At 41.7% G+C, this 18,314-nt stretch overlaps 1 protein-coding gene across 1 annotated transcript in view; it reads right to left on the bottom strand.

Moving 5' to 3' along the window:
- Nucleotides 1–621: 621 nt before the first annotated feature.
- LAMC1 (laminin subunit gamma 1) overlaps nt 622–18,314 on the bottom strand; it is a 126,595-nt gene continuing 108,902 nt past the window's right edge. Inside the window, exons 19-28 of the mRNA XM_006729152.3 lie at nt 15,628–15,833; nt 15,110–15,189; nt 13,181–13,318; nt 12,511–12,655; nt 11,003–11,152; nt 10,628–10,742; nt 9,439–9,638; nt 7,962–8,120; nt 5,675–5,774; nt 622–3,663 (exon numbers count right to left, since the gene is read on the bottom strand). Of these exons, the coding sequence (XP_006729215.2) occupies nt 3,407–3,663; nt 5,675–5,774; nt 7,962–8,120; nt 9,439–9,638; nt 10,628–10,742; nt 11,003–11,152; nt 12,511–12,655; nt 13,181–13,318; nt 15,110–15,189; nt 15,628–15,833 (1,550 nt within the window). The 3' untranslated portion in view covers nt 622–3,406. The remainder of the gene's footprint in view (nt 3,664–5,674; nt 5,775–7,961; nt 8,121–9,438; nt 9,639–10,627; nt 10,743–11,002; nt 11,153–12,510; nt 12,656–13,180; nt 13,319–15,109; nt 15,190–15,627; nt 15,834–18,314) is intronic.

Raw genomic sequence — 18,314 nt, forward strand, 5'->3', positions numbered from 1 at the left:
CTTATGTTCGAGAGTGGTTTTCATCACCTCAAGAGACCCCCTTTAGCTGAAGTTATGGGCATATTTACAGGTAGAAAGACAACTTTTTACATACAGCTGCTAATTTAAGAAGCCCAAATAATTTTAAAATAGTCTTCAGGTGTCACTAAGCAGGCATTAATCATACCCCAAGGGGTCCGGTACATGGCAGCCCTCGGGCCCGTGCCTGTTTTTGTAAATAGTTGTGTTGGACTCATTTGTTTACACACTGTCCGGGCTGCTTTCAGGCTGCAAGAGCAAAGTCGGTGTAACAGAGACCATAGGGCCTGTGAAGCCTACAATATGTATAGTCTAGCTCTTTACAGAAAAAGTCTGCCTACCTCTGGACCACACCAAAGTATCCCCATCTGAGAAGGGGAAAAAAAGTATGTATATATATGTGTGTGTGTATTACTTGTATGTATAATATATACACACATATATACATACACACACACACATACTTACAGCATGTACCTGCACACATATTGGACTGTTCTCAAGGAAATAAGTCACCCAAAGAAGGTATTACAAGCAGCTTTCTCTTCATCGTACCTTTCAAAACATCCTGTCCCCAGTACCACACTCAGGCCACACCAAATATAAAGGGTTACAAATATTCAGATTTTATTATAAATAAAATACTGTTTTTTTTTTTTAACATTAAAAAAAGGCCAAGTGTTGCATTTTATTCACCACCCTGGAGAGCGAGACTGTAGAGATTAAGGCAAACAGCTAAGGTGAAGGCACATATCAAAGGGCCACCGCGGGGATTACAAGGAAGAATTCCGGAGAGCAGCTGGATACGCCCCCCGCGACCCCCAGCATTCTTCAGCAGCCACCCTGTCAGTTTTATTACATGAAATTCAGGTAACTAGAACCATACAATAAAATAATGCATATTGCAGGAGTGTAATGAAGGTATTGTCTTACAAAGAGCTTTTTATTTTAAAAATAAAATTCTGTTTAAAAATATATGACACAGATGGAGAAGGAGAAAAGCAACCAAACCAAACCAAACAAAAAAACTCCAAATTTCACTGCGGCCTACGACTGACTGCTGTGAGGCTGACCCACAGGCTAGAGGGACAACTATCCCGGCAGTCGATCTACAGTCCTTGTCCTGCGACCTTGAACAAAATGTCTCTGTTAGGAGGTGGCCCCTTACCACGAGGAACTAGCTAGGAGACGCTGATGTGAAAACTTGGCAGGAACGAGCCTGGCCTCTGGCAACAGTAGAAGCGGCCCAGGGAAAGCCAGGGGTATGCCAAGTCAAAGCCTTTAGAGCCGACTCTGGTATGCAAGCAGGCAGCAGGGGAGACCCCGATGCACGGCCGCTCCCACTCTACCTGTCTGTACTCCATCCCTGGTGCCCTCTGAGTGCTCAGTGATCACGCCCTCCCTTCTCAACGGACCCGTCCATAGCTCCAACTGTCGGAAAGGGCATTTCTAGTTCATTCCCGGTTAGGCCCACATTGATGCTGAAGATGCCGTTCAGCAAAACATCCTCATCCCGCCACCTCCTGTCGACCTGACACGCCTGCTCGGGAGCGGGCCTCAGGAACATCAGGCTGCAATTTCAGGGGGCGGGCCTGCGGTGGAGGAGGGTGGGAGGCACCCCTGCAGAGCGGCTGGGTGTGGAGGGAAGCGGGTGGACATTCGCGCTGGAGAATGAACATGCTGCAGACACAAGGCGCAGGGCAGAGCGATGGGGGGGCAGGTGCAAGGCAAAGGACTGCAGACGGAAGGGAAGGAGGTATACAGACACATTGTGCCAGTGAAGGGGAAAAATGAAGAAGTGAACAGACAGTGCCATTCTAGAAATAGGACCAAGTATATTTACATAAATTCCTTACTCTATAATCATGATAAACAACAACAAAAAAAACATTCACACAAAAATATAAATTTGAAATAATTAATAGCACCAGTGTGTCAGATAATAGTTTCTTTCCCCCCGCTACGCAAAGTACAAAGTTGCATAGTGTTAAAGGCGATATATATGAATCTCAAAGGTGGGTTGGTAGGAGGAAGGCGTTGTGGGGCAGAGAATCTTCATACTGTGATCTTGAAAGAAAACCACAGAGCTGAGGATCCAAAGTTGAGAAGCCAGCTAGGCAAGTCCACCTACGGGTCTTCCCTCTGCACTGAGAGGGAGGGTTTCGAATGGGTTTCAATCACAAAGTGCAGGAACTAGACGGTGCTGGCAGCTGTGTGAACTACTGAGTGCAGGGATTTGCCACCAGGATTTGGCAGGCGTGTAGAGGGACCCTAGAAGATGGGAACATCAGAAGGTAATTGAGGATAAGGGTCAAAAGTGTCATCTCTCCCCAATGGAAGAAAAAAATGGATATACGGGATCCTGACAATACAAGTTGCATATAAGTTTTATCCCTTTGCGAGGAAAGACTAGGACAAGGCAGCTTGTTTCTTGTTTGTCAAGATCTTAGGGATCAACTGCTCTCTACCAGATAACAGCACTAGTTCCAAGACTAACACACTAAAAAAGCTCTAGGTATTAGTTTGATTTTGAAAAAAAAACAAAACAAACTTTAGTGGTTATCATATCCCTATTTCTTCTGTATAAATTCCATTTATAGGAATATCAGAAGACGTCTATTGGTGAGTGCAAGCTGCCCATCCAGATTTATCAGCTGCCCAAAGATCTGAAAAAAGTGTATCTTCCTAGTCAATTATTAACATATGAGAAAATGTTCAGCCTACTTCTGCAGCCTCATTCTCCTGGAGACTGTCAGGAATAATTGCAGCCTTACCCGTGGATGGCTCAGTGTCCTATACTCAAAATAGCTAAAGCAACTGACGATGGCTCTTGACATTCTAAGTGACCAATATCTTTGGCACAGGACGTTTATTTCCTTTTGCGTAAAAGGAGGCGGGGTGGTAGATGTAGGTGCACTTTCTTTATCGACAGACTGGATATCCTGGCCATCGCAACGTGGCTACTAGTGGCCAAACTTTTCCTTCATAGAAACAAGAGTACTGAGACCGAGGAGGTTCTGCCGGTATCCAGGAGAAAAGGGAGGGCCACTTGCTCAGCCCCGGCAGACAATGGTTCTCACGAAGTGTTTACACCACTGTATGATCACATAAGATGCCACGTCCTCATGCGACTCAGAAGGGAAAGTGTGGGTAAGGGAGTGCCTTCCGTGGAAGAGAGACTATCAGATAAAACCCTCTGTTCCCGATTCATGATGTCTGACTTACTTCTCTTTAAGCTTTGTGAATTTTCCTGGTTCAAAAGGACAGTGGTGAAGAGCAGCAGAGAAGTGGGGGTCTGAAAAAATGTAATCTGTGTGTTAAGGCACTCTGTGGCCTCACAACGGCTCCCCGGTTGGGGGGTGCTGCCTTCCAGCCCTAAAAGATGACTCTAGGGCTTTTCGATGGACGGGGTGTTGAAGCAGCCAGATGGTAAGGTCTTCTTGATGTCTTCCAGGTTGCGAATGTCCTTCATGATCTCCTCGATATCTCTGTTATAGTCCATGATCGCGGCCTCCTGCTTCCTGGCTTCATTCTCCAGATCAGACACTTTCCTGTCCAGATCACTGACTTTCATTTCATCTTTGGCTTTGTTCAGGGTGCCTTCGATCTCATTGAGCTTGTTCAGGTCCACTGTGTCCAGCTGCCCTGTAGAGTCAGAAAGGACACAGGAGGAAACAGATGCACCCAGTAAGAATCATCACATCGCTCCGCAAGCACCTCCACTTTATTTGACAGAAAGAGACACAGCGAGAGAGGGAACACAAGCAGGGGGAGCAGGAGAGGGAGAAGCAGGCTTCCCGCGAGCCGGGAGCCCGATGCGGGGCTCCATCCCAGGACCTTGGGATCATGACCTGAGCCGAAGGCAGATGCTTCACTGACTGAGCCACCCAGGCGCCCCTCCACTAGCCTGTCTTATAAATGAAGCCCAGCAGCTGCCGCTATGCAGTGGTGGCCTGCAAACGAGACTTGTAGACCATTCGTGTCATGCAAGGGCATGAACTATGCAGACCAAGTGTAAACATGGACCTAACTCGGCGAGGACAGGTCAGAGCATATAATGGATACTGGGCTGGATGTTTTCTCTGAGGAAACAGTTTTTGTGAGATGATGTCTAAATACACAGCTGCCTTGCTTGAGACCTTAAGCCTCACCTGCAGTTTTGAAGGTCATCTGGTAACGTTTGATACCATTTTCATGTTTATGTATGTAACCTGTATGTCATTTTAATGCTATCTAATGAACATAAAAATCTTCGGGCTAGAACTGTAAGCCCTCGGCTCTTTAGCTTCCAGGGAGGCTGGGTTGGTTCTGGGGAGTCCTGTCCTGCTTTCAGGAGTTAGACTCTATTTGGAGCCCTCCTACGGAAAATGGCCAGGGATGAAAATGCTGAAATAATTCCAGCAAAAGCTTCACTTTAAAATTAGCAAGAAAAGGAGGTTCTTATGGAAAGAATTGCTTCCATAGTTAATGAAAGCAGACAGCCACACAGCGCTCAATACTTTATGCATACCGTACTTGACTAAATTCTCACAAGACCATATTCTGCCAGTGATTCTCAGATGTTAAGCAATTTGCCCAAGTTTGCGCAGTTTACAAGGCAACAAAACAGATTCCAACCCAAGCCTGACTAACTTTAAAAATCCAGCCCTTTCTGCCACAAAAAGCTACCTCTTCTAGCTCCTTTCATTTTAAAACCCATCTGACAGCACATAATTTATTATTCTTGATATTTGAGACAGATAAAAAATATACCCTCCCCCACCCTCCAAAAGACCAAAAAAAAAAAAAAAACCACCCCAAACAAAACACTGAATAAACCTTCAAGGCTAAATTAAAGCAGAATGCCTTGCCACAAAGCCATATGGGCTGGAGCATGACCACTTTATAATGGAGGCTGGCGACAAAAGTACATCTGTCCTGTAACGAAGCCTGCTCCCTACCACCCTGGATTAAAAGAGCATTTCGGGCGCCTGGGTGGCTCAGTCGGTTAAGCGACTGCCTTCAGCTCAGGTCATGATCCTGGAGTCCCGGGATCAAGTCCCACATCAGGCTCCCTGCTCAGCAGGGAGTCTGCTTCTCCCTCTGACCCTCCTCCCTCTCATGCTCTCTCTCTCTCTCATTCTTTCTCTCAAATAAATAAATAAAATCTTTAAAAAAAAAAAAAAGCATTTCAACATGCTTGAATTTCCTTGAAAAATCGAGCTTATTCTCTTTTTGAAGAACTGTCACCTCATCAGATTCTCCTTTTAATTAGCAAATGAAAAGAATTCCAGGCAGTGAAGTTGTCGATGGCTTAAAGTGTCCTTTCACTCTAGCACTGAAATCCTTCACTTTAAATCCTCTAAAGACACTCTGCCAAGCAGGATGAGCTCAGAATAATCACCGTTCAGTGTATCATAAGCATCGACCACAAGTGAGCCACCCTCACTGGCAGCCTGTCTTCCTGATTTTATAAGTCCTTGGACCGTGGTCAGATTCCAGGACTCAGATCACATGCCATGGAAGGACCTCGTAGCTGAGTTAATACGACCTCGAGTCCTGATTGGGTTCACACAACAGGCCTGCTGTACTATCTGCTTTTGCGTCGACTGCATCAGACCGCAAGGGCAGCACAGAGAATCCGGGGGCGGCCGACAATCACTCCACAGCCACTTACCCAGCTGCTCCAGGAGCTCATTAATCAGGTGCAGGAGGCTGGTAACGGAGTTTTTGGCCTTTCTGGCATTGATCTCGGCTTCCTGAGCAGCCTGCGAAGCCTGTACCGGGAAAAGGAGAGATGATACCAGCAGTCCTGACGGTGTGTTTTCATGCTCTTGAGATATTTTTTCCCCCCAGTCAGCCAACAAGTCCAATTTTCAGATGCTTCCTCTTTCCTAACTTGTGAAACTACAATCTCTCACTGTAGGGGTTTGGTTTTGTTTTGTTTTGTTTTTGGTCTTTCAGAGTATCTTCATGGTCAAATGTTGCTATTTTTAATTCACAGAACAGACACAAGTAGGCAGCCCGCATGCCTACACTGACTGGATCTGTATTTCAAAAAGACCAATATTATCCCCTGTTCTCACTTTCTCACTCAAAAATACATGGAAGTGGATTCGGAACCAAATTCATCGAGCAGAAACAAATTATTTTTAAGGACGAGTATAAAAACTACATTTTAGAACCAAACTATGTCCTTCAGGACACTCTTAGAGACTTGATTATTAGAAATGTCCTATTCTCAGAGAAGTTTCATACTCAAGTGACACCTTCTGTAACACCCTCTCCCCCCTGCAAATGCACACGCACGCACACGCATGTGGCAATACGGTTTACATTTTGTAAATCAACCAAAGGTAAATATATTTGGGAAAACTCCATGAAACCTGAACAAATACCCTGTGCGTGAGTCACGGGAAATGACAATGGAAGAGGAAGCGTCGGAATATCAGAAAACAGATGCTCTCACAAATAAAATCCAGTCAGGATATAAACGAGCAGCTTTGAGCTCCCTACCACAAAATTGTTTTTCCTAGTGTTTGGCTCAAGACACCGCAACATTTTTGGACAGTACATAAGATTTTTTAAAAAAAGAAAATGCACGAGGAAAAAACCCTTCACAAATAAATGATGAATCTCTATTGAAATCACAGCGCTGACAGGCTTTCCTGCACATGTCCTAGACAGGGTAAGTGACTTCGCGAGGGCCTACAGAGAGCAATGCTACCGCGGGTAACCTGTAGGCTCCAGCCTCCTCTTCCAGGACAACCATAAGCCTTTACTCTTTTGGTGAAAAAAGTTATGTGACAGACTCAAACAATACCGGCTCAACGCTGTGTCTTTCAGGACTGACGTAAATACAAATGGGATGGGGTGCGTGCTGGTGCTTTGTGTTCATTAGAAGTTATTTACCAAAAAGAACAAAAGATGGATCTTCTTCCACCCTTTGAATGGAATCCATACCCTTTTCTTGGAGCTCATCAAGAATATATCCTTTTCCTTCTTTCCACAGGCTCTAAATGCAATGTTTCTACAAATATATTAAAAAGGAAATGCAGAGACCCTCTCACCCCATATGAGAAATGCGTATTTTTTACTATATGGGAATTTCCAATTGAGCCATACCTTGCTAGAGAAAACTGAGATAGTCCAAAATAAAAGCCAAAAAGCGTACTAAAATAAGGTGTTTGCATAGGAATGCTTCCTGTTATCACTTCCCTAGAGTCTTCTTTAGGTAAACAGGGTTACTATTTCTCCTTTCTGTCCCAGGGTGAAAATGAGCCAGGTAAAAGGCCTGTTTTCAGCAGGAGTGGAAAAAGGGTCCCTCACTTGTACTGAAAGTGTACAATTAAACAAGTTCATTACTGTGATTGCAATCAGACTGAACTGCAAAGTTATGTTTCCGGAAAATGCACCCTTGTTCTTTATTGGGCCATGCATTCCTAAGTCAATTTTGTCACCCACAGTGTTGTCTATACACATCATCACAAAAGGTAAAAAAAAATTAAATTAGATGTAAGTTTGGTATGTTTTTGTCATCTTCAAAAATGAAATACAAGAAACTGGTGTTTGCCTCTAGAAAGTAAGTTGCTGGGATAACAAGAGTAGGAAGGAAATTAATTTTTCATTGTATTCCTTTTTATTCCTTTTTTATTTTATACCATGTATGAATCACCCATCCAAAAATACAAATGCATACTTTTCAATGTCCTAAAACTTCAATGTGTAAAAGAATGTTTTGCTTTTAACTGAGAGAAACTTTGGGACAGGACAATTGTGCAACAACCCCACAAGAGACCCAAATTCTTTGTCTTCTATGTAAGTTACTAACCCGATTCTTGGCCAGAAAGCACAATGAAAAACAAAAGTCAATATGAAAGAGACTCTTCTTAACAAGATGGGGATCTTTATCATTAAACACCCTTCACTTTCTGCCCACAAGCAAATAGGCCAAAACGGCTTACCATCCCTGCCATCATCATATCCTGGTCAGCGTCCTCTTGTTTTCTCTTCAGCTCCTTTTCTGCTTCCTGTAGTTGTTTCAGCATATTGTTCACCTCGTTATCCAGGTCTGTAACTTCTGCAAAAGTCCTTTCGGCTTCTGCCTTGGTGCTGGTAGCGTTCTAGGCACATGATAAAGAACAGCTAGTGAAAAAAAGCTTTCCTCTTTCTAAAGTATGCTCCCGCATCTTTAATAATCTGTAGAATGGTTTGAAAATATAATCCAGAAAGAACAGGGAAGTAAATTATACCATACGTTGACTTAGGGTGTCATTTATTTGGGTTCCAAGTAACAGTAAGGAAAGAAAAGCTAGCGTTACTGCCTAACCTAATAGCATTTTATATTTTATAAAACACTTCCATTTGTATCCTCTTATTTATCCTTAATACTTCCTTTTCTATCATTGCCATTTTTAGTTGAGGTCACATGGCTAGCAAATGATAAAACATTTAAATGGTGTACACTTGCCAACACATCATATTGATTAGACTCTTTGACTTGGATACATTTTCAGTTCAAACGTAGTGGCCTTGTTCTACTTGGCAGTTCATCACAATGTACCAAAAAACCTCACGATCCTGATGTAGGAGTATTTTATAAAATATAATTAATCCAAAACCAACTGTTCTAAACAAACTAAAAAATGTTTGTGATTCTTGAATACATTCTTTTAGAATCCATTCTAGTCTCTCTTTTAAATAAAATAAACAGATTGACTTTTAAGTAGGAAAAAGCCAGCTTAAAGAGATTATTCTTTAAGATGATTGTAGAAAGGGGACGGACGCCTGGGTGGCTCAGTTGGTTAAAGCATCTGACTTCTGCTCAGGTCATGATCTCAGGGTCCTGGGATGGAGCCCTGCATCAGGCTCCCTGCTCAGCGGGGAGTCTGCTTCTCCCTCTGCCCCTCCCCTGCTTATGCTCTGTCTCCCTCTCCAATAAATAAATAAAATCTTTAAAAAAAAAGATGAGTAGAAAGAATCCTAGCAGTGGCAGCTAAATAAGGTAGGGCTTCGATATAAAATATGCTCAAAAGAGGGGCCTGAGAGTTGTATTGACCTGGCACTCTACGTAAGACTGAAAAAACATCAGCTGTCCATATCAAAGAACTGTGTTTACTTGAGAAGAGTCTGATTTTCTTGTGCAAGGCGCTCTTTGGGCCCAGGAAGCCATGCCCCTCCTCACCACAGAGACCCTGCCGCCGAGACAACAGTAGAAATGTTCAAGGGCCCTTTCAACGACTTCAATGATTCGCCCTCTTCAGTCAATGTACTTACCTACTGTAAATGCCCAGTAAAAAAGGAACAAGGACAGCTTAAGGATAATCTTAGCAGAGTTGAGGAAGAAGTCTATGAGGGCTTTTAGGGATGGGGAAAGAAACTGGAAAACGACTGGAGAAACACAGGAGCAAAGAGTGCTGGGGGGCAGAGCGGAGCACACACCTTCTGGATGGCGCTGGCGATCCTCTCCGCCTCGTGGGCCTTGCTCTTGGCCTCGGTCGCGTCGGCGGCGGCACTGCCCAGAGCCAGCTGCGCCTCCCTTGTCTTGTCATTGGCTTCTATTATGGTCTGGTTGATGGCAGGGATTCTCCTTAAAGCCTCCTCTGCAGCAGTCTTGTTATCATTCACTCGCCTATCGAAATCTACAATAAAGCAGGTGCATTTGAGCTCAACTCTCAGCAAGCCAAAAGGGAACCTGTCAGGGAGCGGCAACGGGACTTCGTTTTACGAACAGTGAAAGTCGGGAGAGAAAAATGAAAAACACCACGGACGGCCTTAGAAGAAGGAAGCGTACAGCTTTAGAGTCTTATGAACGAACATGTTTCTGCAAAGAAGTTTATTTTTGTGCAAAGCACGGAGTATGCCATTACTACCACGGCAACCAGTATTAAAAACTGCAGTTTATTCAGTGTTTACTAGGTGTTAGCTACTGGGTTAAGACCTTTTTTATATGCCTGTGAAGCAGGCATTGTATCAGTTTTATACATGAGAACTGAAGACTATGGAGGGAGAGAATTTCCCCTAAGGGTTCACAGGAAGTACGAGGTGGATCAGGGATTCTAAATCAATCCCACTGACACCAGGGCCGATAGAGTCAACCATTATCTTATAAAGCTTCCATGTTTATGGAACCTACGGGCTATTTTATCAGAGGCAACTCCGGGACTGTCCCGTGAATTGAGCACATTTCTTTTTTCTCTTGGGTGAGGACAGAAGGCACAAGGATTGAGATGCAATTGGCAGAGAAAATGAAAAATAATCTCCATTTAACAACATGAGCCAGCTAAATAGGCATATCTTGATAACATGAGTTATTCTAATATCAGAAAATTTCCTCTTTTTTTTTTGGTTTTATTTTCATACTGAGGTATGAAGGGGTAAAATGACCCAAGCTCTCGGATTTTTCTTTGAAATAATTCCGTATAAAAAAAAGTAGGGTGGATGTTGGGGGATGAAGTTAGTGTAGTAAAAATCATTAACTGTTGAATCTGGATGATAGATTTATGGGATTTGGTATACTCTTATCTTTCATATGGTATATGTTCCGAGAATCTCATGGTAAAAATTAAGAAGTAAATCACCTCAGTGAAGAAAGCATAGAAATGTACGCTATCATGTGAGTCTTTCATACCCTTCAGGTTGTTGAGAATGTCATTGGCTTCTTGTAAGGTATTTCGTCCCTTTTTAGCAGCTTCTTCCGCAAGAGCCTTGGCGGCATCTGCTCGGGCTAGGAGCTGGTCAGCAGTCTGCAAACACACGGCAGATCAGAGGACAAACCCTCCAAGGTGATTCCCTTCTTTCTCCTAACAGGCCAGGCAGCTCCTAGCTGCCACCTTGACACCTGCCAGCATGGGGCAGCTAGGCCGGTGCGCCCCACAGAAGGCCTTCCTCTGAATTCCTGAGGGCCTGCGGTCCCTGCACTTGTGGTGACATCATGGACACAGGTCACGCAGCACGGTTTCACATTTTGCCTCAAGAAATGAAGTCACTTGCAAATTAAACCAACCTGCTGTTCAGTCTTTCCCTTCTCCAGAAGCTTCTTGACTTCAAGTTCCTTCCCTCTCATGTCCTCTCGGAGGTCCTCATAATCTTTTAATTTCTGGTCAATCAGACGGTCCAGATCCTCAGCTTCCTTCTTGATTTTATTTGCCTCATTCTGTGAAATGCAAGTAAGGTTGTGGCATTTTAGACAAAACAATGAAACCGATGAAAAGGTAGGCTTAGTAACTCTGTAACACTTAACACTTAGAGATATTTTTAAAAGAAAAGCACAGGTCAAGATTATATGGACTTTTTTTTTAATTGAAGTATCCTTTACACACAGTAAAATGCACAGCACTTAGTGAGATGAGCTTTGACAAATATATTTACCTGTGTAGCCAACACCCCAATCAAGATACAGAATATTTCCACCCCAGGAAATTCGCTTGTGTCTCTTTCCAGTTAATGTCCACACCTACCTTTTCAGCAATGTAGCTGCCACTGGTCTGGTTTTTAATCACCGATTAGTTTTGCCTATTCTCAAATTTCAAATATGCAAGATCAGACAGTATGTACGTGTCTGAAGAGACCGAACTAAACCTTGATGGTAAAAAAATCAAGTCAACGCCTCAGATGTAAAAAGCGAAACTTAATTAAATTTCAAATTCAATGTAAGAAATAGCATTTATACAGAGCCTGGAATGAGGATTCATGAGTAGAGTACAGACGTAATAAAATCCTACCAATCCCCAGATATTTTAGCTGCCCAGCAGCATCCTGATATAGCTCTTTCTTTTTTTTTTTTTTTTAAAGATTTTATTTATTTATTTAAGACAGAGAGAATGAGAGAGAGAGAGCACATGAGAGGGGGGAGGGTCAGAGGGAGAAGCAGGCTCCCTGCCGAGCAGGGAGCCCGATGAGGGACTCGATCCAGGGACTCCAGGATCATGACCTGAGCCGAAAGCAGTCGCTTAACCAACTGAGCCACCCAGGCGCCCTAGCTCTTTCATTTAAACCATTTTCTTTTACTTCTCTCTCGTTCTCAAGCACAGAGTGCCTGGGCGTAACGGTCTGGGTGTACTCTGCTCTAATAAACACAAATATGTAATAATTTGGATTTATAGTTAACACCTCGGAGTGATTATTCCTATCACTAAAGTAGTCTTTGCTGTTTAATCTTTATACTCACAGGATTCTTGACCTCAGTAAGTGAACATATCTGAAGCAGAACTCGACATTACCAGTGAGTCAGCTGGAGGACAGAGGAGGTCAGTACCAGTGATAGCTGCAGGGCAAGTCAGAATAGCTCTTACCCAGACTGTGAGGGATGTGCGTGTGTGCGTGTGCACACGTGTGTGCGTCTGAGGGGCGAGGGTGCATACTATGTGCGTGTGTGTGTGCGCGTGTCTGGAGGGCTAGGGTGCGTACTGTGTGTGTGTGCGTGTGCACGTCTGACGGGCGAGGCTGCGTGCTATGGCTGGGTGACGGCAGTGACCGCCAACACCCCGTGCACACAGGCTGTCCACCCCATACCTCCAGAGCTTCCGAGTCCACGGGCGTCAGCTGAGCAACGCTAGCATAGATCTCCACCGCTTTATCTCCAGCCCTTTTGGCCTCCTCGTGTACTCGGGCAGCTTGCTTTTCCAGATCCTGTGACATGTTCTTCGCTTGTTCATACCTAAGGAACAAAAGATTTAACAAAAAACTTGGTTGCTTTTGGCATCTTCATGTTAACCACATTCATTCTGGTTCAAATCACTGCAACAGAATTTCCTAAAACTTCAAAGAAAATGCTATTAGTTAATACCAAAACAGCTTAAATTTAGATTTCATCTTGTCACTTCTATTTATACCATATGGTTTACTGCGTATTTCTTATTTTGGACACCTTTTAAATATGTGTAGCTCAAGTATATTTTCTCTACTGACTCTATGATACTTTTTTTTCATTTATGCAGAAATTTAAGTATCACGGCTAGTCTTGTTACCTTTGTGTGTAGTTACAGCAACTGGAATGAATAAAACCTCTGCGGCTCTCCAGCCCCTGCTCTAATTACTGCACCATTTCAAAAGCATGATTAACAAAAGAAATCTTACTGCATGAATGCATGCGCTGAATCCATCAGCATTTAATTTTTCATTGAACCAGTGCTACTTACAAGAAAAACCAAAGGGCCATAAGCCACTTTTAAATGACACTCACTTTCTATTAAGCTCTTCAATCTCAAGAGCTGTTTGGTTTTCTCCTGCCAGTGTTCTCAGAAGCAGATTATATGCCTCGGTTGATGTATCATTAGCTGTCTCTGCCACTCTTACGATATCATCAGCTTCTTGTTTATGGCTGTGTAACGTAAAAGAAAAAATAAGCCATGAAACAGAACTATTTAATAGGGAAAGAGGCAGAACTTAGGTAATGCTTACCTTATTAATATATACATATACTAACATGGACAGAGCTCTATAAATATTGAAAAACTCTTATAAATTTGGAATTTTGCAACCATTTCAGTGGGGCTAAGTTTACAATAGCATTCTACAATCTGAAAAAAGTGGTATTATCCAGATGACATTTTCCTATAAAGTTTATAGGGGCAAATGTCTATATTTCTTCAAAAAATTACTTCTAAATAAAATCATTTAAGAATAATTTATCTATAAGACCATGTATGGGGGCGCCTGGGTGGCTCAGGTGGTTAAGCATCTGCCTTCGGCTCAGGTCATGATCCCAGAGCCTGGGATCGAGTCCTGCATCGGGCTGCCTGCTCCTTGGGAGCCTGCTGCTCCCTCTGCCTCTCTTTCTCTCTGTTTCTCATGAATAAATAAATAAAATCTTTAAAAAAAAAAAAAAGAAAAAAGACCATGTATGCTAGCAAGAACTCGTCTAGACATAAACACGAACCCCAGACCTAATGTTTAATCTTCACTCTGGTTCAGTTACTACATAGTCTCGAAACAGCCTCCAACTATTCAGACTTCTCACATATAACCTAATTACTGACAGGAAAAGCACCCTGACACCAAATGGAAAGCAACATTTCAACAGGGAATCCAGCCAAATAATGCAAATTTCAGCTGAGGAACTGCTAAGGTTTTTTTCAGCTCTAAAATTTCATATTACAGTGTCACACTGTAGTGTGTGGCCATTCGGTTTCAGTACGATAAAGGTTTCTTTCAAAATTCCTGTATGAAAGACACCAGAATTATTTTATTTTCAAGACCTAATTTCCTTGGGAGTTTTCCATATGTTTTCAGCTATCTTCTTTTCATCAGAAAATCTAGCTATGAAACCATGAATGTTCTGTGAACTAAATGATACAACTCACCCATTTCCATTTGCAAAGAATAGAAAGAGAGCACATGTTAAAGCAAGAAGCCAAAGTAATTGCTCTGAACAATGAGGCTAAAAGCTTAACGTCGGGCTTACTTAAGAATCCCACACCCATGAGGTCTACTAGCTCTGTTCTGCAATTCATTCAACAAACACTTATTGAGTACTTACTATATCCCAGACATTGTTTGAGGTATTAGAACTTTAGTAGTGAATGAAACACACAAAAACATCTGCCTTTGTGAAGCCTACGTTCTGGCAACTACCTTAACAAACTTTTTCAATTTAATGCTCTCTTACAACTTAAAGTTTTTCCTAAGAAACTACCTTATACTTAATAATTTTAAAAATCTCAAAAAAAAAAAAAAAGAGGAATGAAATGGTCTGTTTTCTTGGGCTGATTTTCAAAGGTACTATGGGTTTGTAAACGTTTTCTATTAAAATCTGAGAATTAAACAGTTTCGTTAAAAATTAATTTAAAAATTAAAAATATAACTAAATTCAACTGAGCTTCTTAGTTATCAACTTTAAGGTTTTGAAATTAAAAATCTAAAAATGTTATGGTTTTCTTTGAGATGTGCAAATATAATTTCCCTCCAAAGCATCATGTTCAAATATTCAAAGTAAATATTCTGATTTCAAAGGAGAGGCAAGAAAAGAGTACACACAGCCAATAACGTTTCAGAAAAGAGCCAACTTTACAAAAGTAGGTTATATGCGAAGTGTTTGTGGGTAAAGGAGGGGACAACATGTACACATGTAAGTTATAGCTTAACCATTAAGACACAGGGATCTGGAGGTTACCGTTCAGCAAGCTTTCGTGCCTCTTCTGCCAAAAGAGTCATGTTGTTTGGGTCCCCTGTAGACTCTGGCTGAGTGATTGACTGAAGAGGAAATAAACAGAGCACTAATCTCAAAGGACTGAATTATTTAAATTTAATACAAGTGTCAAAACCAAATTTGTATTAGTGTTATTTAACAAAAAGAATGTCTTATTGATTCAAAGATCCTTCATTAATATTAGCATCCTTGGCTACAGATTACTATTTCTATTCTCATCAAAGGATAAAGGAAGTTTAAACTGACTAGTGCCATAGAAGGAACAAAGGTAGAGAAAGGACCCAGATGTCCTTTGGTTGTTATCCAATTTGTGATAACTATTTAATGACAATTTTGAGCAACGTGGCTTTCTTGCTCCATGTTTAGAGACAAAAAGACACAAAGAGTCAATTTAGCTGAAGCATTCTGTGGACAGTAAGAGACTTGCTACAAAGTACCAAGGGACTCCTGCACCCGAACCTCAGACCTTCCCAATCACTCACCACGTTGGCAACAGCAATCTTTGCTTTCTCAAGTTCTCGGGTCGCAATTTCAATCAACTGCTCTGTGCTCTCCACCCTGGCACGTGCTTGCTCAGCCAAGTTTCCAGTCTCTTCAATGGTATTGCGGATATTCTGTAAACGGCTAATTTGGCTGGATAAGGTGTTATTCACTCTCTGGAGGCGGTCCATCAAATTCTGGTCTACATCTGCAATGGCATTGCAGAAGAAAGTCCATAAATTATCTGAAGGGGGGGGTACATATCGCACATGAAATCCGAGGCACAACTTTATTCTTCCAAACACAGATCTTTCTGATAAGCTTTCCCTAAGCCCATCGGCAGAACTGGTCAGTCCTTACTGTGCCCAGTAGTACCTCCCCTGTTATATTTATCAGACTGTCTCCCAACTGTGTGCCTGTCTGTCCCACTGGACACGAGCTTCTCTTTCTTACTCATCACTATATCCCCAGTCTTACACGGTGACTGGCAAAGAGGAGACACCCAAGAAATGTCTGAGGAAGGAAAACTTTGATGTTCCAGCACATGTCAGATTTAATCATAAAAACACAATGTTATTGAAAGAACTATCAGCCCTGACAGCTGGACATTTTTCTAAACTAGGAAAAAATCTAGGTTCCAAACAGATGTTGAAGTACGGAAAATTAAATTCATTTTGTATTTTAAACTAAATACAAGACTAAACACAGACCCTTGCTGCTCCCCCTCCCACTCCTGGCAAAGCCAGGTAATTTCTCTCATACTGAGTTCTGCTTTTGAATAGTTCTGCAAATTGTTTTTTATTGATTATGCCCATTCAACTTAAATCTCATACCTGGGTCTTAATAAATAAATAAGATAAATATACACCTGTGTAAATATGATTCTGTCATTATTAAAATTCTCATAGGTCATGAGGGTATATTAACATTCAAGAACCATTAAGTCCTATTCAAAATCAATCCGTTCTTATTTCAGCAAAATGCTCAGAGTTGGCATTTAAATTTTCCAAGGAATGTGAAAAAGATGAGAGGTCAAAGTTAAGATCAATAAAGATGAATATAAGTTTGGAAAATAGCATCTTGTAAGCAGGGCCATCAAATACACATGCAAAGTTGGTGCAGTGAGAAACTCGCCTAACTATACACAGTGGTCCTGCTTGAATGATTAGACAATTCTTTGATAATCTAAAGATTTTTAAGAAAATAACAAAAGACCAAAAAAAAAAGTTGAAATTGTAGAAACTCATTTAGACTCAAGAAGCATAAGCAGCCACTGAAGTTATGAAAACCCCTTTCCTTTAGACCTTCAGGAATGTAACAGATACCAATCTCTCCGGCCAAGCTCTTTAGAGAAACATCAGTAACTGAAAAGAGAATAGATAATCTAACTTGTAGGATCACTTCAAATGCCTTCAAATTGCAAAACCTAATTGCACCATATAATTTTTTTTTTTTTTGCACCATATAATCTTTTAAAGCTGCAGAATAAACACAAGTTTAAACTACAAATAAATACTCAGGGATAGTTTGAAAGGATAAATCATTGTGGAGATATTCTTATTCTTGGCTAGTTTGAACCCAAGTAAGAAAGGTCAGCCAGGAACTCCATGAATCAAGTCTTCGTGGGAGGAGACTTTAACCCTAGCCTCACTATGGTGCCCCCCGAGCTATGAGAAGCTGCAGCCCATTATGTTCCTGCCTTTCAAGTGGCTCAAGGGGAGGTATTGACCATCCATGGTTTTTGTCAAAGCTTCTGTCCGATGGAACCACCAGCTTGGGTAGAGGAAAGTAGGTGGTCATTATGGCCAGAGGAAGCTAGACGTAGCTGGGGCTGCACCAAGATGCCGAACAATGCTGGCTGACCTCCCTTTCTGGCCTCTTGACTATTCCCATGTGCTCATGGTGTGGGCACCAGAGCTATGTGCCAGACCCCAGCTCTCAGGTGGACTGAGCAGCACTTAAAGATAACCCCACATTCGATTCTTCAGTGTATATGGCAGGACAGATGTGAACTTGTTGTTACAAGAGAATATATTAGTGGAAAACTGTGTGTCAAAAGTTCTTGCCAACAAATGAACATCCTAAAAAAAACACTAGTGTTTACACAGAACAGGAAACATATAAATTCTTCTTAATCTACGTTTAACACTTAAAATGTAATAACAACACAAAAGACAAACACACAACTAAAGTTAACAAACTACTGACCCCTCATTTTATTTTTCAATTTCTAAAAATTTACCTTATAAAACAATTTCTGACACTCATATAAAAATTAAACTGGCCAAAACCAGATACATCTCATTACTTCCTTCTTTAACAATTTTATAAAATCAAAATTATATATATTAGGGATATCTACAATAAGAAATAAGTAATATACTTAATTTCTGTTGACCTATACTCTGACAGGAAGACCTAACTCCAAATGGGTAGATTCATAAACTCAATAAAGAGGTTAATCATTGTGGTCCCAGGTGTCCTAATGTTAATGAACATTCGCTATGAGTGGAAAGCCCCTAAACAAAAGTGACCTCAGCCAGGCGGTGAGTACTTCGATAGAAGGAGTACAGTCTTATTTATCTTTTCATTACTGGTGTTTAGCACAATGCTTGGTATACTATAGGCCCTCAGTAAGTGTAGGAAAGGATTTGTCCAAACTTAGAAAAAAAAGCTTAATTCAGAGTAA

The sequence above is a fragment of the Leptonychotes weddellii genome, chromosome 6, assembly GCF_054177405.1.
Source record: "Leptonychotes weddellii isolate Sample4059 chromosome 6, ASM5417740v2, whole genome shotgun sequence".
In the NCBI taxonomy this organism is placed as follows: Eukaryota; Metazoa; Chordata; class Mammalia; order Carnivora; family Phocidae; genus Leptonychotes; species Leptonychotes weddellii.